This window comes from Pituophis catenifer, unplaced genomic scaffold (genome assembly GCF_029215685.1).
Source record: "Pituophis catenifer annectens isolate HBS135680 unplaced genomic scaffold, rPitCat1.0.hap2 SCAF_6, whole genome shotgun sequence".
NCBI lineage: Eukaryota > Metazoa > Chordata > Lepidosauria > Squamata > Colubridae > Pituophis > Pituophis catenifer.
The window spans coordinates 94,944,053-94,968,815 of record NW_027256886.1 but is presented as its reverse complement, the minus strand read 5'-3'; the positions used below and the strand labels follow the sequence as shown (position 1 = coordinate 94,968,815).

General features: G+C 47.2%; 2 protein-coding genes across 3 annotated transcripts in view; one reads left to right on the top strand and one right to left on the bottom strand.

Annotated features, from left to right (window-relative positions):
• RHOBTB1 (Rho related BTB domain containing 1) overlaps nt 1–3,344 on the top strand; it is a 29,395-nt gene extending 26,051 nt beyond the window's left edge. For both annotated transcript variants that reach the window (XM_070945514.1, XM_070945515.1), the window contains exon 10: nt 459–3,344. In XM_070945514.1, coding sequence (XP_070801615.1) covers nt 459–628 — 170 coding nt within the window. In that variant the 3' untranslated portion in view covers nt 629–3,344. The remainder of the gene's footprint in view (nt 1–458) is intronic.
• Nucleotides 3,345–7,963: 4,619 nt separating this feature from the next.
• CDK1 (cyclin dependent kinase 1) lies at nt 7,964–16,997 on the bottom strand. The gene is made up of 8 exons (XM_070945285.1): nt 16,921–16,997; nt 16,378–16,432; nt 15,510–15,666; nt 13,986–14,109; nt 12,534–12,704; nt 11,906–12,069; nt 10,281–10,422; nt 7,964–8,276 (listed from the first exon to the last, which is right to left on the bottom strand). The coding sequence occupies exons 2-8, from the start codon at nt 16,412–16,414 to the stop codon at nt 8,160–8,162; spliced, it is 912 nt and encodes a 303-aa protein (XP_070801386.1). The 5' UTR covers nt 16,415–16,432; nt 16,921–16,997; the 3' UTR covers nt 7,964–8,159.
• Between the last annotated feature and the right edge of the window lie 7,766 nt (nt 16,998–24,763).

Genomic DNA, 24,763 nt, shown 5'->3' with positions numbered 1-24,763 from the left:
CATAATATTCAGCTGCAGAAATGACCCCCTCCCCCCCAGTTCCTATTCTGCCTTTGGGATGCTTCAATAGCAAACATTTTGATGATCTTTTCTGTAGATTAGGATGGTCCATTTTGAGTTATGGCTGTCTAGCATTTTGTGTCTTTCCTAAATGAACTGACTCTGATGAGTTTTCCATTTGAGAATATCCTAAAGTAGACACAGAGAGCTACGTCCTCCACCACGAATAAGAAATCCCAGATGTTCTCATCCCCATCCTATAACAACTTGAAACTTGGTGGAGTTTTGAAAAGAGACCCCCCCTCCCCCCGGAATCAGCAGAAGATTTCAGATTCTGCATTCCATGATTTTGCATGGTGGATAACACATTCCCTAGTTTTTCAAGAAAATAGACAAGTTTCTAAGACTTTGCTGGTTCAAGATATTGTTAAACTTACGGGGTATCGTTTGTTCACCAGATAATCAGGAATATTTTGAAAAGCACCGTTGGCCTCCCATTTGGTACCTGAAAGAGGAAGACCATTTCCAGCGGGTTAAGAAGGAGCGAGAGAAGGAAGAACTGGCCCTCAATAAACATCATTCAAAGAGGAAGTGGTGCTTCTGGAGTTCCTCAACGGTGGTTGCCTGAGCCGAGAGAAGCCCAACCCATCTTGGCTCAGCTGGAAAAAAGTTAGTTTCTAGCATTGCTTCTGAGCACAGGTGGACTCAGTGGGACACGCAAAGACTTTTCTCCCCTTCATTTCCATGGGTCTCTCCCCAGACCAAGGGCTTAGCAGACTGGGCCGAAGAGACCCAAAGGCACCCCTTGTATTCCATCTGAATTCAGGGATCACCAAAGGTTAGGAAGCACAAGTTCACCTCAGGAGTGTGAATCTCTTTCTTAGACCCTCACTCTGCCATTTTAATAAGCTAAAACTGGCACATGCACCCTTTTATACTCAATAACAAGAAATTCAGCATCAGTGTTTTGATCTCTGAAGTGAGCCTATTTTTATACTGAGTGTTTCTGTGTGGGGTCCGAAGGGGAAGGTCTTTAAATAATATGTCTGTGACATTTTCTCTCTCCAAGATTGCAAAATTACCCAATCATCTCTGTTTCTTTTCACCACCCTTCGGTCACCATAGTGCTGAAAACAAAGCCATGGCTTTAAAATCTCCCTGAAATTGCTAACCTAGCAACACGTCCAATTTTGCCAGGTGAATGATGTTTTTCCTTCCCCCAAGGACTGCATTTGTAACAATTAAATCCTTGTTTCGTTTATCTGAAAAAAATGAGATCCATTAACAACAGAAGTCATTAGGATTGTAATTGTCAATCAGCCAAAGAACACAAAGTGTACAATTTTTTCAGCTAGTTGATCAAATATGTATGTTGAATGTTTGGCCTGCTAGGGCAGGAGGCAACTGCCACGTGTAATTCTCTCCTTTTTATCTAGTTCAGGAGTGAAATTAAGGAAAATATCTTTTTCTCTTTCAAATCCAATGGCAGGAAACTCTTTGCTAATTTGGGTGAGTTTCTTCAGAACTGTCTGGGTGTTTTCTTTGGAGAAAGTTCTGCATAATATTCTTTGGTTCACTATACATATTCACATGTGAAGGGCTCCTTAAATGAAATGACTTCTTCTATTTTTATTATTCTACAAAAGAGCAACCATCCACCTGCGTTTCAATAGCGTCACCCTGGCCCAAATAATCCCATTTTTGAAATGACAGCTTCTTAACTAAGCTGTCTGAGTAACTTGTTTCTTCTAAAAATGCTGGGAAATCTTTCCTCTAAATCCCTGACATTTTGGTAAATACTGTATCTTTTGCTAAAGCCATATAGGTAGACATCAGATTTCCAGAATTTTGAGGCAACTTATATTAGCACTGTTTTTAAAAATACTTTAGGAACAAATGTGCTACCTCCTGGGACAGAACAGTGGGGGCTAGATTGGAGGACCTGAAGTTGTTTTGGCTAGTCCTTGACTTACAACCAGTTGCTTAGTGACCATTCAAAAGTACGATGGACACCCCCCCCCAAAAAAGGCACTTAGAGCCAGTTCCAAAGTTCCAATGCCCCCCCTCCCCTCAGTCAGGTGACTTTTGGGATGCTCAGCAAACAGTCGCACATACAACTGCTGCCACATGGCCACAATTTACAATGTTTGCCAGAAGGCAGTGTTTACTTCCAGTTTCCGTCAAAAAGCATCCTGAGTAAACAATGAATTTGCTTAATGACCATGGTGTTTGCTTAGCAACTGCGATGTTCACTTTGCAACCGTGGCATTCACTTAACCATCACTGCAAAAAAGGAAATAAAAGCTGGTCCAGTCACATAGTCATCCACTTTATGACTGTCACAATTTATGACTGTAATTATCAGGGTCAATTACGGTCATAAATCAAAGGCTTCCTATCTCCCCTTCAGGCAGAGGTGAACCTGGGCTGCTCACCCGCTACCAGACAAGGAGATTGTGGGGAGTCAGTGTGACCCTCCTATCTGTATTCTCTCAGTTCCTTAGAGGGATATAAATAAAGTTCCTTCTTCAAAGCCTGCTCCATTTACCTCCATATTTACAGGTAAAGCAGGTGAACACATAGGTCATTCCCCATTAGGGAGGCAGATTTCTCAACTTTTGAGCCAACTTGGGAAGGAAACTCCTTCTCAGCTGCTGCTGAATCAGGAAACCTTCTCCACCTTCCCTTCAGGGCCCAGAAGCGGAGACAACCGACTCTGCTTCAGGCACCAAGAGAGACTTAGAAATATCTCCACTGTATACATTAAATAATCCATATTTTCAAAAACTCACTGTACTGTTTGTTACAAAGGGCTGGGAAGGCAAAGGGTATTTGCACGTACCTGTGATGCTTGGTCAAGGATCACAAGAGGAAAAGCAGAGCAATCCAAGGGAAAATCTGTGACTCAGATTTCATCCCTTTGGCTCCCAAGAGCAAGAGTGATGGACGCAAAGGGAGATTTATGCACGTGGAGGAGAGCCTAAGGCTGCTTACGGCATCCTTCTGGAGTCGAGTTTAGCAACCACCTCTGGATAGGGGAGCTGTGGGCTCAGCTCCTTACCTGTCCCCTGAATTGAGGCAGCCTATAGCAAAATGTTTGCACCCTGTGTGTTGTATAAACATCGCTGCTGTGCTTGGCAAGATCAACGGTACTCTTGACACAGGGAGAGGAGTCAATGAACCAGGGCTATTTGCAATAACCGATGGTTGAACTACTTAAGAGCTTCTGAAACCAAATGGCTGGTTCATTTGGTTTAATTCTGCCTGTGGCCTTTAAGCTTGGTGGGAGACTTACTTTTGTTTCTATTTTGGGAAAAGCATCTCAATAAAATGGTTTAGCTATACCACCTTTCCTCTCCTCATTTTAAAGAATGAATGTTAAAAGCAATTCATGCTTCTTTCCAGAATATTTCTCAAACTGTTTTCCCACGACCTAACTGGGTCACATGGACATGTATGATTGTAAGGCTTACGAAGACATGGAACCGGAGTATAGTTTTCATCCCAGGGATGTAAGGCACACCTGAAAGGTCACATTTGCTGCCTTGTGTTTGTTGCACAAGCACCCATCCTAAGCGGAATGGGACTTTTAGGCTCCTACCTTTGGCCGTGTCTGCTTCACTTCCAGGGTTCTTCCTCCACGCATTGTCCACCAGTTTTTCTCCCTGGCACATGGGCCACGGCCCCTCTGTCCCAGTCCCTTTGCCGCGGCCCATTCGTCGAAGTACAGTTTGTTTTGGGCGTTTGGGAGCACAGGACAATTCACCACCAGCCAATTGGCTGGCTGCCAATGCTGGCAACCAGAAGTCGCAGCACAATCAATGCAGGGACTGGGTTAAGGTTAGGGTTACCCAACCCCCCACTCTTCTCTTCCCATTTGGAGGCACGATCAGGTACAGAGGAGCTTCCACCCCTCCCCTTCCTTCTCCTAACAAGTGCCTGAGACCATTTAGCTGCATCACCTCTTCCAAAGCCTCCCAGCTCCTGCATCGATCATGCTGTGACTTCTGATTGCCAGCATTGCCAGCCAGCTGATTGGCTGGTGGCGAATTGTCCCATGCGCCCAAATGCCCAACACGAACTGTACTTCGACGAATGAGCAAAGAGACTGGGACAGAGGGGCCGTGGCCCATGTGCCGGGGTGAAAGAATGGGGGCGGGCCAGCTGAGGAGAAAAGCTGGTGGATAATGCACGGAGGCGGAACCCTGGAGGAGAAGCAGGCACGGCCAAAGGTAGGAGCCTAAAAGTCCTAGACCCTGTCCTAAGTGTTCTGACCTAGCCTTCCTTAGAAAATAAACAGCACAAACTTAGTCCCAGCAAACCTCTTTAATTCATATGGCTGTAAATTACTTTCATTTACAGTCCGCAAGGCTTGATAAACAGTCTTTCAGAGGAGTGTTTGCAAACACTCACCTTATCTCCTTGGAATGCTGCCAGAGAACTGTCAAATGCAGGGCGAGGCCAAACTTAGCACAGAGTCAAACAGAGCTTTTCCAGAGCTTTTACTGACCAGATGAACTAATTGCTTCCTGCAAAAGCTCACATCTCGTTCGCTTCTTTTGTCTTATGGGAGGGGCCAATCATCTCCAAGCCTTACTCCCAAGTTGACCCTGTTTCCTTAATTGTTCCTGTCTCCTGGCAGCTCTGCGCATGTGCACATTGGGAACAGGCTCCCGCTGTTCTTCTGCCTCGCTGATCACTCTGGAGGCAACAAAGAACTACCAGATGGCCTTGGCCCCCTCTCTGCCTCCGACTCAGAGCCATTGTCGGAGCCTTCCCCAGACTCCAGGACTGGCCCACGTTCCTCCCCAACCTCCTCACTGTCCGAATGTGCTGCCACAACACTAAGCCACACAGAGCACTTCAGGTGCAGGAGGTCCTGGTGCCCTTTTGGACAGCTCAGAGCCCTTCCTTCCCCCTCCACTAATTACAATGCAGCTCTGGGAGCGCAGTGCAGGCCATAAGGGAGCCCTCTGAATCCACCTTCATTTCCTCCTCTGGCCATGACATCCCCTTGCGACTTGTCTTCCTAAATTTGTTCATGGAAAACATGTCCAAAAAGAAGGCAATGTCTACTAAGGGGTTGAGGATGGGGCCCAGTGTAAAATATCTAAAAACACAATGTTGGTGGTTGTGCTCTTAGATGGGGAATGCATCCTTTAAGTCCTCCTTAAGAACGAATCAACTTTGAAGATTTGAACTGGGAGATGTTTAAAAAGTTCTGCTGCTGTTTCTTACCCCTACATTTTGCAGGAGTTTGAAGTGGCCATGTGGACGTTTTTTCTGATTGACCAACCCAAAAAAGAAAAGGAATTAAGAAAACTAAGACCATGGCATCCGGCCCTCTCAATTCCTGGCAAATAGATGGGGAAGAAATAGAGGTAGTGACAGATTTTATTTTCCTGGGCTCCAAGATCACTGCAGATGGGGACTGAAGCCAAGAAATTAAAAGACGCTTGCTCCTGGGGAGGAAAGCTATGGCAAAGTTAGACAGCCTACTAAAAAGCAGAGACATCACCCTGCCAACAAAAGTGCATATAGTCAAGGCTATGGTTTTCCCAGTTGCAATGTATGGCTATGAAAGTTGGACCATAAGAAAGGCTGAGCATCAAAGAATGGAGGCCGTTGAACTCTGGTGCTGGAGAAGACTCCTGCGAGTCCCTTGGACTGCAAGGCGATCAAACCGGTCAGTCCTAGGGGAGATCAACCCTGACGGCTCTTTAGAAGGCCAGATCCTGAAGAGGAAACTCAAATGCTTTTGGCCACCTAATGAGAAGGAAGGACTCCCTGGAGAAGAGCCTAATGCTGGGAACGATTGAGGGCAAAAGAAGGGGACGGCAGAGAACGAGGTGGCTGGCTGGAGGTGGCTGGAAGCAGTTGGCGTGAGCTTCAATGGACTCCGGAGGATGGTAGAAGGCAGGAAGGCCTGGAGGAATGTTGTCCATGAGGTTGCGATGGGTCGGACACGACTTCGCAACTAAGAACAACAAACCTAAAAAAGTGTTTTGTTTGTATACATTCATGTGTGAGAGATATTTTTCTCCACAGATCACAAGACGGTTCTATGTAAAGGAGAGACTCTACATGTTTAGGATGGTTTGAGACAAAGAAGCTCTGATAATCCATCCCAGCTCTAGGCGGTTAACGTAGCAAGTAAAAGATTTAGAAGGCGGTCTTGTCTTTTGGACAAGTTTTAATTGTCACAGCCAGAGGTCACCAGTTGGTTATTGCCACACGTTAAGATGTGGATGACAAATAAAACTATAGAATTTTCTTCTGAGCAGACACTAGAAGCTTACCTATATCTTACCTATATTGGATTAAAATTCCTCCATTTAACTTTGTTCAGAAATTCTGAACATTTTGTGGTAATTGATGGCCAGCTGGAAGCACAATATTTTCCGTATCACACTTCTAATTAAGGGGAAAAGCAGAGACGCACCACCTGCAGAATTTTCCCACCTGCATTAAGTGCAAATGAATTGTATCCACATATGTTGAAAAGTGTCGCAGTTTTCGCACTTGGCCAAAGATGGGAAACTGTGAGCAGGAGTGGAAAAACAGCCTTTTCTTATTCTTGTTTCTTGAGCTCAAGATGGTCTGCAGTTGAGAAAAGGAACACAGTTTCCTTCACAGGTCAAGTGAACCCAGAAATCTGCTTGCGTTGTTGAAGAAGAAAGCAGAAGATGCTGCCTGAAACATGCAGCACTTTTCACTCTAACAGTGCAAAACATTAGATAAATATGACATCGATAGATTTGGCAATTTTGATGAACACTCCTTCTTCCACAAAGACAATCATCTACTAATCTACCAGCTACTCCCAGGAAGCAAAACCCAGGATGAGAGAAGGCAGGAAAGGGGTTTTAAACAGTTTGCCGTCTTTTAAACAATCATTTTTAAGTGTAGTAATTCTGCTCCATTGAACTCACATAAAAGTGCATGCTGCAAGCTATTCCAGGGTGATTCAGCTCCATCCTGCAGCCGATCTCCTACCACGCCTTGATTATGTAGATGATTGCAGAGATTGTGTATTGTGCTGACATCTTGTGGCTCAAGAGGAAATGGCACACTGACAAGTCGGTTTGTTGAGTCATGGATGCAGCAGCCACCATTTCTCACTTGAATGGGTTACATTTACGATGACCTCATTTCCTCCTCTGCTACAGAACACGATAAAGCGGGCTCGATAAACAGAGCTCCTTCGGTTGAATGTCTGCCTGTCAACGGTGTGACAATCTTGAGTTTCCGTGGCTTGAGAGCCTCAGGAAGCAGCTGGTAACCGAAATCTCAAGTTTCACAGGAGAAACAGATATTCAACAGAAGGTTCAACAATGGTCTGCTACAACTTCTACTGCTGCCCTTCAAGATGAGGTAATGACTGCTTCCCCAGTCTCCTGGTGGTCTAGAGCAGCGTTTCTCAACCTTGGTAGCTTGAAGATGGGTGGACTTCAACTCCCAGAATCCCCCAGCCAGCGCTGCTGGCTGGGGGATTCTGGGAGTTGAAGTCCACCCATCTTCAAGCTACCAAGGTTGAGAAACACTGCTCTAGAGGTTGACCCTCACCTCACTGCCACGGAGGGCTGCCCAGGTGTTCTCCAGGAAGAGAGGAGAGGAAGGGAGACTGTCACCATCCCTAAAGCCACACACAATTGAGCTGAGCAGGCTCCCTTGAGCAGGGAGTCATGCAAGGACTGGCCTCAAGCCCAGCGTGGACTTCTCTGGGACACCTACAGAAGGGGGAAGGTCCTCAAAGATGACCTCGGCAAAGCCAGATTTGCAGCTGTTGGGAGATTTTGGGTTCGTCCAACTGGGAGCTTGGAGAGAGGGGGCTTTTTCTACAAAGACCCTAAAGGCTAAAAAGCCTTTAGCCTTCTGGTAGTCAAGCCAAGCATCTGCAAGCATCTGGAAGAAACCAACATTCCACCCTAGTTTTGAAGGATTTATTTATATAACGGTGGGAATAATTAACAGTGCACAAATTTATTGAGGACTGAGTCACTTAATATTTACATTTGAGGAGGATTTTACATCAGGGACTCTAAACAGGGCTATAATTTTAGAACAGATCAAGACAGACATATATAAAAAAACAAGAGCAACAATTTCTGCATACTCTCGCAGCAAACATCCGCAGCAGCTTCTCCACAAACCAACAGTTAGCATTTCTTGAGCCGGTTGGCTGGGAGTTTTGATTTGTCCAGGTCATCAAAGTAGGGGTGATTCAGGGCCACACGGCCAGAAATCCTTTTTGCAGGATCGTAGATCAACATTTTCTGCAAGTCAAAACAAAGGGAAACGTCACCCACCCACAATCCACAGGCAAGAAGGGCGGAGCAATAGGCGTCCACGTCAGAGCAGGAAACTTTGGACCCATACTCTCCAGTCCCACTTCAGAACATATCTAATCTCTGCAGCCACTTTTGGTTCTTAGGTTGCATAAAATGGCTACAAAATAGGGCAGGGCCAGGTAAAACAAAGCATAAGAAGATGACAAGAAAATCTCCCCCGATTATTATTATTTATTTTTATTTTTTAAATTTTTATACCGCCCCCTCTCCCGAAGGACTCGGGGCAGTGAACAGCCAAGATTAAAAAACATACAATATAAACATTAAAATACATTTAAAACAAAATTAAATCCCTAATGGCTTTCCCCAATTTAAAACCCCTTACCCCTAAAATTCACCAATAAAAAATTTTAAGCCAGCCCGGCTTGTTGAAATAGGAATGTTTTCAGAGCCCGGCGAAAGGTCCGGAGGTCCGGGATTAGTCGTATCGCTGGGGGTAGCTCATTCCAGAGGGCGGGTGCCCCCACAGAGAAGGCTCTTTCCCGGGGGGTCACCAGTCGACATTGCCTGACCGACAGCACCCTGAGGAGACCCTCTCTGTGGGAGCATATTGGCCGGTGGGAGGTTATCGGTGGCAGAAGGTGGTCTCATAAATAACCAGGCCCTAAGCCATGGAGCGCTTTGAAGATGAGAACCAGTACCTTGAAGCACACCCGGAAGACCACTGGAAGCCAATGCAGCTCGCGCAGGAGAGGTGTTACGTGGGAGCGCCATGTCGCCCCCGTAAGTACCCGCGTGGCTGCATTCTGCACCAGTTGGAGCCTCCGGGTGCTCCTCAAGGGGAGCCCCATGTAGAGAGCATTGCAGTAGTCCAGGCGGGAAGTGACGAGGGCATGAGTGACCGTGCATAAGGAGTCCCAATCCAGAAAGGGGCGCAACTGGTGTATCAGGCGAACCTGATAGAAAGCCCCCCTGACCACGGCCGTCATATGCTCTTCTAAAGACAGCCGTGCGTCCAGGACACCCAAGTTACGCGCCCTCTCCGTGGGGGCCAATGTCTCGCTCCCAATAGCCAGTGATGGCACCAGCTGTTTGCTGAGGCTTCTTCCCTCCCTGTCCATGGGGGTGTGACCCTCCCAAGCAAGGCACTGGATGCAACTAGTTTTTAAATCTACCTCTGGAGTCCAAAAGGGTTCTTGGAAGTACGATGTCAGTTGCCCTGCAGCAGGCCAGTGTGTAATTCTAAGGGCCTAAACCAGGAGTGTCAAATTGGATTTCTTTGAGGGCTGGGGGAGGAGATGGGATGCCTCCTGCAGCACCCTGCTGGCCCCACCCCACCCCTTTGCTGTTTCCAGGCCAGCCCCATGGACCAGATCTGGCCCACGGGCCTTGAGTTTGACACCGCTGGTCTAAATAAAGTAGGGCAGGGAAGCCAGTGGCCCCCATGGGAAAGGTGGTGGTTAGCTGTTGTATTTGGTGGGGCTCAGCATCTTAGCCACTGGGCCACCGCGTCCCTTTTACATTTATATTATATTTACCTTTTGTAAATATAACCTACTATAAATTCTGGTTTCTCAAAGCAACTATTCACCAAACCAATTTGCGGACTGCAGCCATTTTGCCAAGCCTGACCAACCTGCTTTCTGCTCAATGCCTTGGCCACCCAGTCTAGAGAGAGCTTGTTTCCCCTCCAGAAGAATCAAAAGGCCCACTCTGAGGATGGGGCCTTTCAAGGGTGTGCAGATGTTGATGAAGATTCTCAGTCATCCAGCTAGAGTTGTCTGGAAGTTGAGTTATAACCACTGGACTTCTTTTTCTTTTTAGTTTGAAACGTTTTGCTGCTTATACCGGTTAGAAGGACCCGGCAGGTCAGACTCAAGAAGGTACTTGGATAGGCAGTGAAAGGCTTCAAACCCAAAAGGAAAAGAAGTCCACTTGCCACGACTCAACTTCCAGGTCCCGCAGAAGAAGAGTGACGCTGTCACTTACAGAGAGCAGATCGAGGCCTTCATCATCCAAATTCTTCACGTGGGATGCCAGGCTGCTCGGTTTCCATTTGGGGAAGGTATTCTTGTAATCCTGCAAGGATTCTACTTCCGGCCAGACGTCATTGTTGGGGGTCCCCAATGCTCTGCCAGGAAGAGGAGAAAACGGTGGGTTGAATCTGCCCTCATAGAGACCTCGGGAGGGAGGGAGGCTTTCGGAGCCCCACCCTTGGAGGATGAAGACCAGCTGGCTAAAACTCCCCTCCCACTACCCAGGCACAAACGGACACAGAAACTTTGTGGCCTTGGCAACATCAGCAAAAAAAAGAAAAGAAAAGAAAAGGAGGGGGTTGTTTGGCTGTGCCTGTGTGGGTCTGTCTTTCCATATCATCTGGGCACCCCAGAAGTGGGAAGAAACAGGCAACCATCTGCAGGCTGCAAAATATAATTTTGCTTATATTGGTCCAGCACGAGCGATGTAATAATACAACAGGTGTTACAGCTGTTCTAGGACAGGTGCCTGCAACCTTGGCCAGTTTAAGCCTGGTGGACTTCAACTCCCAAAGCTTTGCAGACACCTGTTCTAGGATGCAACCACCTGTAGAGCCGTCTGCCATGAGAACAGCCAGGAACCCAAAATTGGAAGACAGAAAAAATTCCATCAGAAGGTGAAGTAATAAAAAAAGATTTTAGACTGTGCGGAAATGAATAGATTAACTTTAAGAATAAGAGATAAAGAGGAATCAGTATATTTCAAGACATGGGGAAGATTTTATATACGGTTAGAAAAGAAATATGAAGATAAGAGGATAGATAAATGGTTTAGATAATAGAAAGTTAAATGAGGGAGAGGACAAAAAATAGAAACCCAGATGACATCAGAGTAAATGAAAAAGGGGGATTGGGAGGGGGGAAAAGAAAGATGATTATAAGAATAAATGCACAATTAGGATGATAATACTGATAGAATAAATCTGAAAAGAAACTGAAAGAAAGTATGCATGATTAGATTACAGGAGTTGCTTGGATACCAAACAAGGAGAATATTCCATAGCAAAGAAGATAGAAAGGAGAGAGGAGTAGAGGGTAGGAAGAGGAGAGGGATGGAGAGGAATGGAAGCAAGGGAAAAGGAGAGGAAGGAAGGGGACGAGTAGGAGAGAAGGTGAGATGGGGGAAAAGAAGAGAGGAGTGGGGAAAAGAAGGGGAAGTAGGATGAGGTAGGAGAGGAGGAAGGAGAAAGTAGGAGAGGAGAGAAGGGAGGGAAAGGAAAGGAGAAGAAGGTTTGTTGCGAAATGAGGGAAGAAAGGGTAGAAGAGCAACTCCGAATGTAATTAAAATGCCTTATTTTAACTCTTTCTTTAAGGAAAACATGTATATGCATGATTAATTATGTATAAGAAAATATACATTTTATATTATGTGTATAAGAAATAAAACTGAAAAAAATTTTCAAAAAAAAAAAGAAAGAAAGAAAGAAAGAAAGAAAGAAAGAAAGAAAGGCCAGGAACCATGAGCAGACCAATCCCAATTCATCAGGAAATACCAGTTGTCTATGAGGAACATGCAAAAGTGACCCCTCCCCCAAGCCCCAGATTCTTCTTGCCCCAGCTGATTGTTTTCCTTGATACCTGAAGATCCGGAAGAGCTGGTCAATTTCTGAATCCCCGTGGAACAGCGGCTTCTTGGTGGCCATTTCTGCAAAGATGGTCCCGATGCTCCATATATCTACAGGGGTAGAGTAGCGAGCAGAGCCAAGCAAGACCTCGGGGGATCTGTACCACAAGGTTACAACCTAGAAAGGAAACCAGCAATTGGAAGATTTTACCTGCTATTTAAACACACACACTTCGGAAGTGCTAGGTAGGATTATCATCCAACTCACAAAAGGATTATTGCTAGCATCCTTCTTGCTTGAACCTCATAAATTTAAGAGACTGGAGCCAGCTACCACCTGAACTGTTCAGGATGAATTAAGACCCATTTTTTCCCTTCAACGAGCTCATGTTAGCACCGTTGTCTCCAAAAGAAAAAAAGGAAGCTAGATTTTGAGCTGTTTCAAGTTGAACACAACTGAGATTAGCTGTTGCCAAACCTCTGCTCACACAAGGCCATCCACTCCCAGTGGCCCCATCTGCAGGTCATCCCTATCTCTTCCCCACAGGGCCCTTGCCCCCTCCCACCCTCCCCACGGGAAGTGCTTTAACTTCTTCAGAGATCCGATCCTGCCTGAAGTCAGAGCCACACACGCCCCCTTACCTCGTGTGTATAGACACGCACGGGGATGCCGAAAGCACGTGCCAGCCCAAAGTCAGCTAGTTTAATCACACCATTGTCATCAATTAACAAGTTCTGGGGTTTCAGGTCTCTGTGCAGGACCCTTCTTGAATGGCAGAACACGATACCTTGCAAGATTTGGTACAAGTAACTCTGAAAGAATCACAAGAGCAAAGACTTCCACTTCAGAAAGCATTCACATCTTCTCCCGGGAGAACTATCTGTAGTACCCATAGCCAATCAGCATCATTAAATGAGGCACGGCCATGCATCAGGCAACACTAAGGTTGCATACTTGCATTTCTGATGCAGGTCTGTAAGTCCTAGGATTGTGTGAGGACTTTGTCAGCAAGGAGTCATTATGGATGACAGATACTTTGCAAAAGTATTCACGGATTCACGGCTATCTTTAGAAGATGACGGCCGTGGCCAGGGGGGGCCTTTTATCAGGTTCGCCTGATCCGCCAGTTGCGTCCCTTTCTGGATCGGGACGCCTTGCACACAGTCACTCATGCCCTAGTCACCTCCCGTATGGACTACTGTAATGCTCTCTACATGGGGCTCCCCTTGAAGAGCACCCGGAGGCTCCAGCTGGTCCAGAATGTAGCCGCGCGGGTGATTATGGGTGCAGCTCATTGTGCCCATGTAACACCTCTCCTGCGCAAGCTGCACTGGCTCCCGGTGGTCTTCTGGGTGCAATTCAAGGTGTTAGTCATCACCTTTACAGCGCTCCATGGCTTAGGACCTGGGTACCTACGAGACCGTCTTTTGCCACCGATAGCCTCCCACCGACCAGTTCGTTCTCACAGGGAGGGACTACTCAGGGTACCATCAGTTAAATTATGCCGACTGGCGACTCCCAGAGGGAGGGCCTTCTCTGTGAGGGCTCCAACCCTTTGGAATGAACTGCCCCCTGAGATACGGAATATCCCTGATCTCCGTGCTTTCCGCCGTGCCCTCAAGACCCTGATGTTCCAACAGGCGGGGCTAAACATATGAAGATGTGAATGATTTTTAAAATGTTATCTAATTCTGGGTTTTATTTAATTGGCCAAACTAAGTAATAATTTTAATTAGCAATTTTATGTTGTTTGTGTGTCTATATTTTCTTGGCTGTACACCGCCTTGAGTCCTACGGGAGAGAGGCGGTATAGAAATATAATTAATAAATAAATAAATAAATAAAAGCAATAAGGAAATCTAAGCTTATTTGGCACATGTTGAACTTCACAACAGCTGCCTTTAACTGATGGTGCACTTTGCCGTTCATAAGCAGGGATTTCCTGGCTAAAACCCCAAAACAGACCATGACTTTTTATAAGCACTCACATGCTTTTCATGCTGCTTCCACCAATCTCAACCTTAAGAGGCAGAAATGAGCTAGAAAAGAACATTTTTCCAGACCCTCTTTTGTTTTTTTTTACTCTTTCTTACCTTAACGAGCATGCGATCTAAATATTGGCCCGATGGGATAGAATCCAAGTATTTCTTGAGATCCATGGAAAGAAATTCAAAGATAAGGTAAAGCCTTGAGTCTTGCATAAGCACATCCTGAAGACTAAAGAGATTTATTTGAACAAATGAAGAGAACTCAAACTCCTTCATTCTAGTTAGCACAACTGTTCCCTCTAACTACTCCGCAAGCTCTCATTTCCCCACAAAGTGCCAAATTAATGATTCTCTAATTGCATCATTAGTTAATACTCTTCTCTAGTTTGTTCAGATGCTCCCACTGCTGGAAAGGGCCAGGGAGAAGCATTGGTGACTCCGAAGGAGATTAAAGACAAATCTGGTTTAGCATGATGTCTAAAAGCTGTTACAGCAAGAGTGTAGACATTTTCATTTATTTTTCATATCATGCAAACGTCTGTTCCACTTAATATTCTCTGCATTTTCCCTGGAAAGGCTAACATAAACATTCAAAAGCAAGAAATTTTACTAGCCCATTAGATGTATCCCCAATTAACGTTCCTCTTCACTAAACAAACATTTGTAGCAATAAGGCAGAACCACCAGGTGCAAACAGACACGGTGGGATCAATTATCATGCATCCTTATCCATAAAATCAACCCCCTGCAGCATAACCCCAAGCCCCTCCACTTGGAAAGAGGCCTTGCTTAAGTGCACGGCAGTGGAGTTCCAAAGAAGAGCTTCGCAATCTTAGAAATTCAAGTCCTGAGTTAAACCACATTGTTTCTGCACTTGGAGATCTTGTGCACTTGAAGGCAGAAACAGGTGGATCAGCATGTATTCACGATGACTGTAGTGCAGTGGTGTCAAACTCAATTTCATTGAGGGCCGCATCAGGGTTGCGTTGGACCTTGGGGGGGGGGGGGGGGGGTCGGGTGGGCGTGGCCAGCTCGATGTCACTCATCGAGGCTCCGTTTTCAGCCGTGACGGCCTCCTGCAGCCCTCTGCCAGTAAAAACGGAGCCCGGGAGACCCGCATGTGACCCTCCCAAGCTCTGTTTTTGCTGGCAGAGGCACCATGGCCCGGTCCTTTGCTGTTTCCAGGGCGGGCCCAATTAAAGCACCCTGTGGGCCGAATCCAGCCACACCTGATGTGGTGTGCCAGGGTCCTGTGATCGCCATTTGCAACCTTCCCAGCCAGCATCTGACAAGTGAAGTCAATGGGGGAAGCTGGATTCACTTACGTCCTGTGGTCATTTGCTTAACAACCATAGCAAAAAAGGTACAGTAGTAAAATTGGGTACCACTCATTTAATAAACTGCCTTTCTTAGCACCAGAAATTCTGGTCCCAATTGTGGCCATAAGTCGAAGGCTAGCTGTACACCTAGGCATGTACTGATATTGTCTGCATTTCGTGAAATAGGCCTATTTGGGATGTGTGTTTGTGTAAACCCTGTGGAAAAATAATAGTGATGTCACTTCCTTCCCGGCTCTCCACATACACAAAGCATCCTCTTTGCCCAATGGAGCCACAGGGTTGCACTCACCACACAATGTTGGGATGGTGTAGCTCTTTCAGCAGGGAAACCTCCCTGATGGCCGTGCTGGGAACACCCTCTTCATCGCTTTCCAGGCGGATTTTCTTCATGGCCACCACTTGGCCCGTGGCCTTGTGCTTGCCTTTGTACACGACGCCATACGTTCCTAGCACAAGGGGAAAAGGCAACGTGTGTGTGTGTCGGCTGACTTTGTAATTCTGGATGAAGCGTCACAAGGGGTTGCCAAGGCTTGGAAGAAGGAAGCCAAGAAAGTACATCAAACAAAGCAACTTGGCTAACGAGCGGGATGAACTTGGATGCTTGGAGAACACACAAAGGCCCCTGATCCTTTTCAGAAGCTCACAGGAAGAGAAAAGGCATCTTATTTACCAAATTAAAATGTATTGCTAAGGGACAGTTTTGCAGTGAGTTGGTTCGTGCAGCAAGAGCCCAAGACAAATTGACCAAGGCCAAAATATTGTCTCTAAGGAACTAAAGGTATCAATCACAAAGGTCATCATTCTGTCCCCCAAAGCAGCTACCCTGTGCTTTCTCTTGCAAGATTTTTGGTGGGTACAGCACAATCGTGCGAGGTGTATTAATCTCCCACAATTTTGGTTGTTTGGTTATTAAACGTTGGGCTCCTGGGAGAATCCCGGGAGCTAGTTTGACGGCTGATGAGGATCTTTACTTTCTCAAAAGCTGCAAAGCTCCACGGCATCTCCAAGGGGAAGGGATGCAACTTTTGGCTGCTACAGCCTCCGGTTCTGTCCCATGCATTTATTTCAAAGAAGTTTCTTCCCATATGCTTCTCTGTAGCATAATTCCATGAGAGACAAGGAGGAGGCATCCGAGGGGCAGATCAGGGGGCACCTACCTTCACCAATCTTTTCTATCTTGGTGTAGTCGTCCATCACTCCAAAGGATTTCAGCTGGAAGAACCAAGGAGAGTAACATTTGTAGCAAGTTTCCCCCATTTGGATACTTTCTCTTCCCCCACCCAGGGAGGCCACAGCCCCTCCTCCACCCGCTTGAATCCAACTCAGCCCATTCCAATTCAGCTGATTTTCCTTTTTTCAGTCAAGAGCTGCCCAGCAAAGCCCCCTTCCCGTCCCCCCCCATTTGGCGCCCTCCAATAGACGCAGTTCTGCAGCGCCTGGGAAAGGCCTGCCCGCCCCGAGTCCCTTCCACCGGGACGCCTCAACGAATCTCGGGGCCTTCTCGCAGCTGCGTCCCGGGCACAAACTGGCCATGCACGTGGGGCGGGAGGAAGCCCCCGGGCCTCCCACCCCGGGGCCAGCGCTCAGCCGGAGGGCCCGTCGCCTCGGCCGCTGCTCCACCGCTGGCCTGGATATTGGGGGGAGGGGGGCGCCTGTCTCCCGGGCCTTGCAGCAGGGCGCCCGCGGGCGCCTCCCCTTACCGCTCCTCTCGGCCGGTGCCTCCGCGGCGCAAGAGCCTTCCGGACCGAAAGCGCCGCCGCTGCCGCAGCCGCCGCTCTGCGAGCAACGCCGGCGGATTCAAATTAACCGCGTCGCTCGGCAGCCGCCCGCCCGCCAATGACGCCGCGCCGCCGCTTTCAAACGGGCCAATGGGCGCGCGGCGCCAAAGCGGGGGCCCGGAGCGGGCGAGCCCGGCCAAGGCGAGCGGGCGCTGCTCCTGCTCTCCGCCCCCGGAGGCGCCCAGAGCGGGCGCAAGCGGCGGCGCAGCTCCCCGTCCGGGAAAGCCCGGACGCTGCTGTCCGCCCCGCTCCCACTGCTGCCTGCCCCGCCGCTCCTCTCCTCCGGGCCGCCTGGAAGGAGCCCCGCGGGCGATGGGCTCAAGGTGCCCCGCTGCCTCCCCGCGCGCCCCCCCGACTCCGGCCAGCCCCTGCAGCCCCCCGTCCGCCGGGAGGGCAGCCAGACCTTTTTTCTCCCCTCCCGGGGTCTTGGCTGGATGGAGGGGCTGCCTCGCCCAGCTGGAGACCCTCCCAGCCTCCCTCCCTCCCTACCTGCCTGCCTTCAGCCGCCCGGCGGGCCGAGCTCACCTGGGCGCTTCCTGAAGGGCCGAGAGAGGAGCCGCGCAGCCGCTGATCCTAAGGCGGCTCGTCTGCTGGGGCGCTCCTTCCCGCCTCTTCCGGCGGTCGCTTCTCTCCCCCCCCCCTGCCCGCCCCACGTGCCTCTGCCCCTTCGCTGCGCTCCAGGCAGCAAGGCTGGGGATGATGGGCCCTGGAAGCCAGCCCGAGAGCTTCAGCGGGAGTCGGCCTGGCAAGCAGAAGTTGGCAAAGTTAAACAACTTCTCCAGAAAGTTGAGAGTTGTGTTAAAGGTGCATCGCGGTGGTTGTTGTGGCCAGTCGTTCCGGTGCCTCCAGAGGCTTCGAAGAAATAGCTGAACATTGGTCCTTTCTCTAATTATTAGAGGGTCTCAAGCTTCCTAATGCCGCGACCCTTTAATACAGTTCCTCCTCTTGTGGTGACCCCCAACCATAAAATTATTCCTAAAACCATTGAAAATATGTGTTTTCCAATGGTCTTAGGTGACCCTTGTGAAAAGGTTGTTCGACTCCCAAAGGGGTCCCGACCCACAGGTTGAGAACCACTGCTCTAATAGGAACCTCCGCTCTGGCCTGCCGAAGGATGGCAGTCTTGGTCTCCCAGGGCTTTCAGCTGCTTCCCAGGCAGCTGTTCCTGGGAAACCTTCAAAGGTTTCATGGGTGCATGTAGGTACACCCACATTACACCAATTCTCCGTGAGCTGCACTGGCTCCCTATTGGTCTCCGGTCACAATTCAAGGTGTTGGTTATTAACTTTAAAGCCCTACATGGCTCAGGGCCAGGTTATCTTTGAGACCACCTTCTACCACATAGCTCCCAACGACCGGTAAGATCCCAGAGTTGGTCTCTTCCGGGTCCCGTCAGCTAAGCAGTGCTGGCTGACGGGCCCGCGGGGGAGGGCCTTCTCTGTGGCTGCCCCAGCTCTCTGGAACCAGTTACCTCCTGAGATCCGGACCATCCCCACCCTATTGGCCTTCCGAAAAGCGGTGAAGACCTGGCTCTTCCGGCAGGCCTGGGGCCATTGATCTCGCTGTTGCTATTTGGCAAGATCCGGCCATGAACGGGGTGAATGAGTTTTAATTGTTTTTAATGGTTTAACTTTTAATGTTTCATACGTGGTTTTTAAATGCATTGTAAGCTGCCTTGAATCCTCGGAGAAAGGCGGCATACAAGTTGAACAAATAAATAAATAAATAAATAAATAAATAAATAAATAAATAAATAAAAAATAATAAATAAATAAATAAATAAATAAATAAATAAATAAATAAATAAATAAATAAATAAATAATAAATAAAGGGAGAAGCGAGGCTGAACTTTTGCCAAGGAAATTCGCACTAGACTTTGATCCTAGCCAGGCTGGAGAATTCTGGGAGTTGAAGTCCACACGTCTTAAAGCTGCCAAGTTTGAAGACCTCTGTTCTAGAAGCTACATTTGGTTTGGGTTTGCCTAAATGGCAGCCTCTGTCTTTGTGAAATCAGATCTTGGGAACGATTTGCAGTTGCTTCCAATGGCCTCCCGTATCTGTCACACCAAACATTTTTGGAAACCAATCTGGTAATCTTCATTTAGAGAAGTGTGAACACTGCAGAGAGAAGGCCCTGCATGTACAGGAATCGGGACAAATCCTCTCTAAGAGTCCAGGCCTCTCCTCTGGTGGTTCATTGCCAACCCTGGCCCATCTCTTAGGAGCTGGTAAGCCTGGCAGAGCCAAGGGCCACCCCCAAATCAGCCTCTTTGCACAGAGCGTTGGGCAGAAGAGAACGAGCAGCCAATTCTACTCCTGCCTTAGTGGCAATCACACCACACATGGGCAGATTTTTCAGTACCAAAATAGCTTACAGTGAGTGAAAAGTTGTGTATTTATTTATTTATTTATTTATTTATTCATTCATTTATTTATTTATTTTTGCTTAAATGCCTTTGATCCCCAAGATGGGTAGGAACAGGCTTCTATAGAGGAAGATTGTTCTGTTTAGAGGCAAATGGCTTTGGAGACCATCAAATACATTCACAAGGAGGGCAACTAACTTTTATCAGTTTAAAAATGTACCCACTATCCTTCTCTCTTGGTTCACTGTATTATATACAGTTGAGGCAAGGTTTAAATATTGGGGAGTTGAATGGAGGTAACTCTTATTTTAATAACAATAATAACAACAACAACAATAATTGGCAAGGAGCCTGGATAGCTCAACAGACAGAGCTCTGTAATTTAACACCAGCTGTCTGCAATTAAAGTAAGATCGAATCTCGCCAGGCTCAAGGCTGACTCAGCTTTCCATCCTTTCAAAGGTAGGTAAAATGAGGACCCAGATTGTGGGGGCAATAAGCTGACTTTGTATAAAAATATACAAAAGTATGAAGGCTATTGCTTAACGCATTGTAAGCTGCCCTGAGTCTCCGGAGAAGGGCGGCATATAAACCAAATTTAAAAAATAATAATAATAACAATAACGATAACAACAACTTTATTGTCATTGTACGTGTATACACAGTATACCCATATAACGAAATTCACTTAACACCCAAAGACCAGGTCCAATACACATAACAATCCCCAAACATACCCCGACCCACCATAAATTCTCCACCCCTAAACCACCCAAACATTCACACAACAGACCAAGTAATGCTGTCCAGCAGCTCACTGATGGTGGCCCTTTAGTTCATTGTTGGGTGCAATTATAGCTCTGTGACGGGTGAAATCCAGCAGGTTCTGGAGAAACGGTAGCAGAAATTTTGAGCAGTACGGAGAATCGGCAAATACCACCTCTGGTTGGTCCCAGAGTGGGGTGGGAATGGGGATTTTGCAATATTTTCCCCCTGCCATGCCCACCAAGCCACACCATGCCCACTAAGACACGCCCACAGAACTGGTAGTAAAAAAATTTGGATTTCACCACTGCTCTGGGTTAAAAACTATTCAGAAAACGTGTGGTCCGAGTTTTAATTTTAATGCTGACGTTACAGAAGGAGTTCTAGAAACATCCTAATTACTGGATTAGTTATTTTGGAGAACAGAAGAGTTGAGCTGCTTGTCCAGTAGAGGGCAGAGTATATGCAGTACATATATGCTCTGCCCTCTACTGGACAACAAACTCAACTGTTCTCCAAAATAACTAATGTGATCAGCAACATTGGAGAAGTGGTTTGTTTGCTTGCTTGCTTGCTTCTCAGCCGCTTCCTTTTCTCTTTTGTGTTATTTTTTAAAAACTTTGTGCAGAGATTGTCTTGTATGCAGCATAGACTTAAATCTGTAGTATAGATGAGTCTTCTAGGCCGAACCTTCCCAGGTCTTTCTGCTTGTGGTATATTCTTCTGGTTCCATGTGGTGGCTCTTCTTCAGAGGCCTAAACACTGTGGACCTTGTTCCCCTATCAGCCATCAGCCCATCATAGGATGGTCCTTCTACTGATGGCCAGGAATCCTCCAGGATCGCCATCACAAGGGACTTTTGTTCTGACTGACAGCAGCTGCAGGATTCAATGTAGTTTTGTCTCTAGTGCACATATTATGTTCCCTTGCAGTAATGATGCTTCTGTAAAGGAAACAGAAAGTATATTCTGCTTTTTACACAATGTTGATGTCTAAGCAAAGCTGGCCTATTGAAGAATCTGAATCAGGTTGGCTTAAAAAAAAACAGAGATTATGGATCCATTGCACTTAGCTGTGACAGAAAACACAGAGACAATTTACGAAGAGATGCTCAACTGAGGGAGAATTATTGGTTTTGTTTTCAAGACCATTGTCAGGAAAATGGGTAAGAAGCAGGGAAGTCTCTTCACTAGAAAGACAGTAGGGAGGACTTTGGTTTTTTTTAAAAAAATCCTGAACAGGATAATTTTTGGCTATCTCCGAAAACACCATTCTTGTATGACTGTCCAGAGCAGGGGTCACCAACCTTTCAGATCTCAGGGACCACTAAATTCATAACTTTAAATCCCGTGGACCACTAATATGAATTAGTGATGGGATGGGGGCCTTCAGGCATTTAGCGTGGCCGCCTGTTAGCAAAGAGAAGCGCCTGAGGTCAACCCTAGCTTTGCTGTCCATTGCAGCTAGGAATCTCAAATACGACCAAGAATGAACGTTTGTCTTGTAGCCAGCCCGGGTGCTAGATTGCCTCTCCCTGCAAACTCTGTCTCTCAAGGAGCCCGGCTGAAGTTTCGTGCACCGCTGACTGAAGCACCTGGACTCCCAAGGAGGAAGGGAGGGGCTGGAGCTACTAAACAGGCAGCCAAGCTAAATGCCTGAAGGACCCCATCCCATCAGCAAGTGGGATTAATTACTTTGGCAGGCCGTATCCGGCCCAGGGGCCATAGTTTGAGGATCCCTGATTTAGTGCAATATAAAAAATGCAAAGATTTTTTTGCGGACCAACAAAATTTACTCACAGACCACCAGTGGTCCACGGACCACCAGTTGGTGACTGCTGGTCCAGAGCAGGGGGTCTCCAACCTTGGCAACTTTGCGACTTGTGGACTTCAGCTCCCAGAATTCCTCAGCCAGCAAAGGTCTAGAGCGGCTCCAGGCTTCTGGATATCATGGACTGCCTCCCCTTTATTTCCATCTGTCTTCACCTTAGTGGACAATCTGGGGTGGAGAGTGGAAGAGGCTTCTTTGAAAGCCAAATTCTGGGATGTTGCCAGTGACCAGGGCCTTTCCTTGTTATTTCACTGGAGTGGAAGGCTGATTTTCAGCCTGCTTCAAGGCCCCAACTGGAATCTAGTTTCTGGGAAAGTCCTCACCTCGTGCACAGACCTACACCAGAGCCTGATGCTTCTTGGGATCCTGTCATGTTGGAGGGAAGGTAGGAGAGGTCCCTCTGGCAGGGAAGCCCAGGGATTCCCCCTCCCTGGGAAACGCAGCCCCTCCCTGCCTCTGCCAGTGCAGGCTTTCCCCCCCCCAAAGGAAATACCCTGGTTGAGTTAATTGGCTTGATGAGCTACATACTGTACAAAAAAAGTTGTGTTATATATTCCTTTTTTAGTTATGTGTTTTGATTTTTACAACTTCAGTGTAATCTCTACTTTATTACTAGTAGCTGGCTCATTCTGGCAGAAAGGCAGAGCATCTTTGTAATAAATAAGCAGAATTTCACTACCGCTACAAAATTACTACAGAGCTGAAACTGATTCCGTGTAGTGTGAGCACCACGTACCACATTATCACAGAATATACTATATTTTTCGGACTATAAGACGCACCTAGATTTAGAGGAGAAAAACAAGAAAAAAAATAGTTTTTGGTCTCCGTGCAACCCTTTTTCACCCTCTACAGCCCCCAGAAGCACTTTGCAGGCCAAAAACGGGTCTGTTTTTGGCCTACCGAACCCTCTGCGTCAGGGGTGAAATCTACTTACATTCCCTACCAGTTCGGTAGCATCATGTGTGCACTTTGACACTCTGTGCATGCGCAAACCCTTCTGTGCATGCGCAGAGAGTAAAAAGCAGGTTACTTCCTGGTTAAAACCAGGAAGTAACAACGACTGGGTGGGTGGGCGGAGCCTCGTACTGCCGCTGCTACCGGTTCTCCGAACCACCTGCCTCCATCACTACCGGTTCGCCCAAACCAGTGCGAACCGGTAGCATTTCATCCCTGCTGTGTGTGTCCAATTTTTGCCAAAAACGCACTGGATATTCGCCTGTAGAGTGCTTCTGGGGGCCAGGAGAAATTGGGATGCACGGAGGGTTCAGGAGGCCAAAAACAGGCTCGTTTTTGGCAAAAAGGGACATGTGGAGCACTGCAGAGTGCTTCTGGGGGCCGGGGAAGGTGAAAATGCGATGTGCAGAGGGTTCAGGAGGCCAAAAACGCCCGTATTCGGTCTATAAGACGCACCGTAATTTTCACCCATTTTTAGGGGTGGGTGGGGAAAGTACGTCTTATAGTCCAAAAAAAATATGGTATTCCTCACTGAGACATTCACGGACTTTCTGTCCTTCTGCTTTACAGTTGTGAGGCTCAGTCCCCATAACCGAGTTATTGTAAACAGTTGTGGGTGTTGTGTAACTCTATCTTTTAATGTATCATGCTACATTTGGATAGATTTGCCAAGAAATCTGGGAAGTTTTCCTGTACAGGGTAGTGAACAAAGATAAAAGGATTGGTGAGGTAACTAAATGAAACCACTTTTAAAAAATCCATTTGTGTTGCTCACAGATTGACCTAACTGGCATTGCGGCATTTGCAACATAATCCCTGAAAGGGGAAAGTGTTGGGTGGCAAATGTTGTGCAGGGTCCAATCCTGAAGGAGATGAACAATAATCAAAATCACAATAGGTTGCATTTAGAAAAGAAGCAGTATCTTGATTATTGATTATGATTAAGAGCCCTGGTGGAGCAGTGGTTGGAATTCAGTATTGCAGGCTAACTCTGCCCACTACTAGCAGTTTGATACCGACAGGCTCAAGTTTGATTCAGCCTTCCATCCTTCTGATGTGGGTAAAATGAGGACCCAGATTGTTGGGGGCAATGTGCCAACTCTGAATCACCTAGAGTGCTGCAAAACACTATGGAGAGTTATACAAGTCTTAAGTCTGTTGTTATTGCTATTGGTTATGCAAATAAAACCCCTCCTGTCCACCTATTTCCTCATTACTTTTCACTGCCATATCTGGATAACCAGCCGGAGAATCCATTTTGTATGGAAAATCACGATCTCAAGGGATTTACCCAGTGGTGAAATCCACTTACCTTTGCTACCGGTTCGGGAATGGGAGCGCGCTCGCTCGCTACGCTCATGCGTGCCTCTTCTGTGCATGCGCAGAGCCTTCGAGAGGGTAAAAAATGGGACGTAATGATGTCCCGGCGGGTGGGCGGAGCCTCCTGCCGTTGGCGCTACCAGTTTGCGCGAGCTGGATAGATCCGGCTGGATTTCACCACTGGATTAACCCTGTAACATAATAATACACCCATACTGGAATGGAATTGTAGAAAAGGGAAGGCATTTTTATTTATTTTTTATTTAGAAAGTTTATTTAGCTGCCCAACTCATTCTTGGTGGCATCCCAAGAATAAAACCGTAACACAGAAACCAGTTCAAAAGCAAAGGCATTATTCCCTGGTGTCTATGTTGGCTTAGCAGAAGACAGAGGCTTCCGGCAGCTCTCAAAGCTCTTTGAGGGCGATGAGAAAGGAAGTTATGGACTCAGCGGATGTCCCAGAGGAGTTCCAGGCTAAGCTTTCCTTGTCCTCGCTGGGGCTGATGGGGGCTGAAGAAGTTGGAAG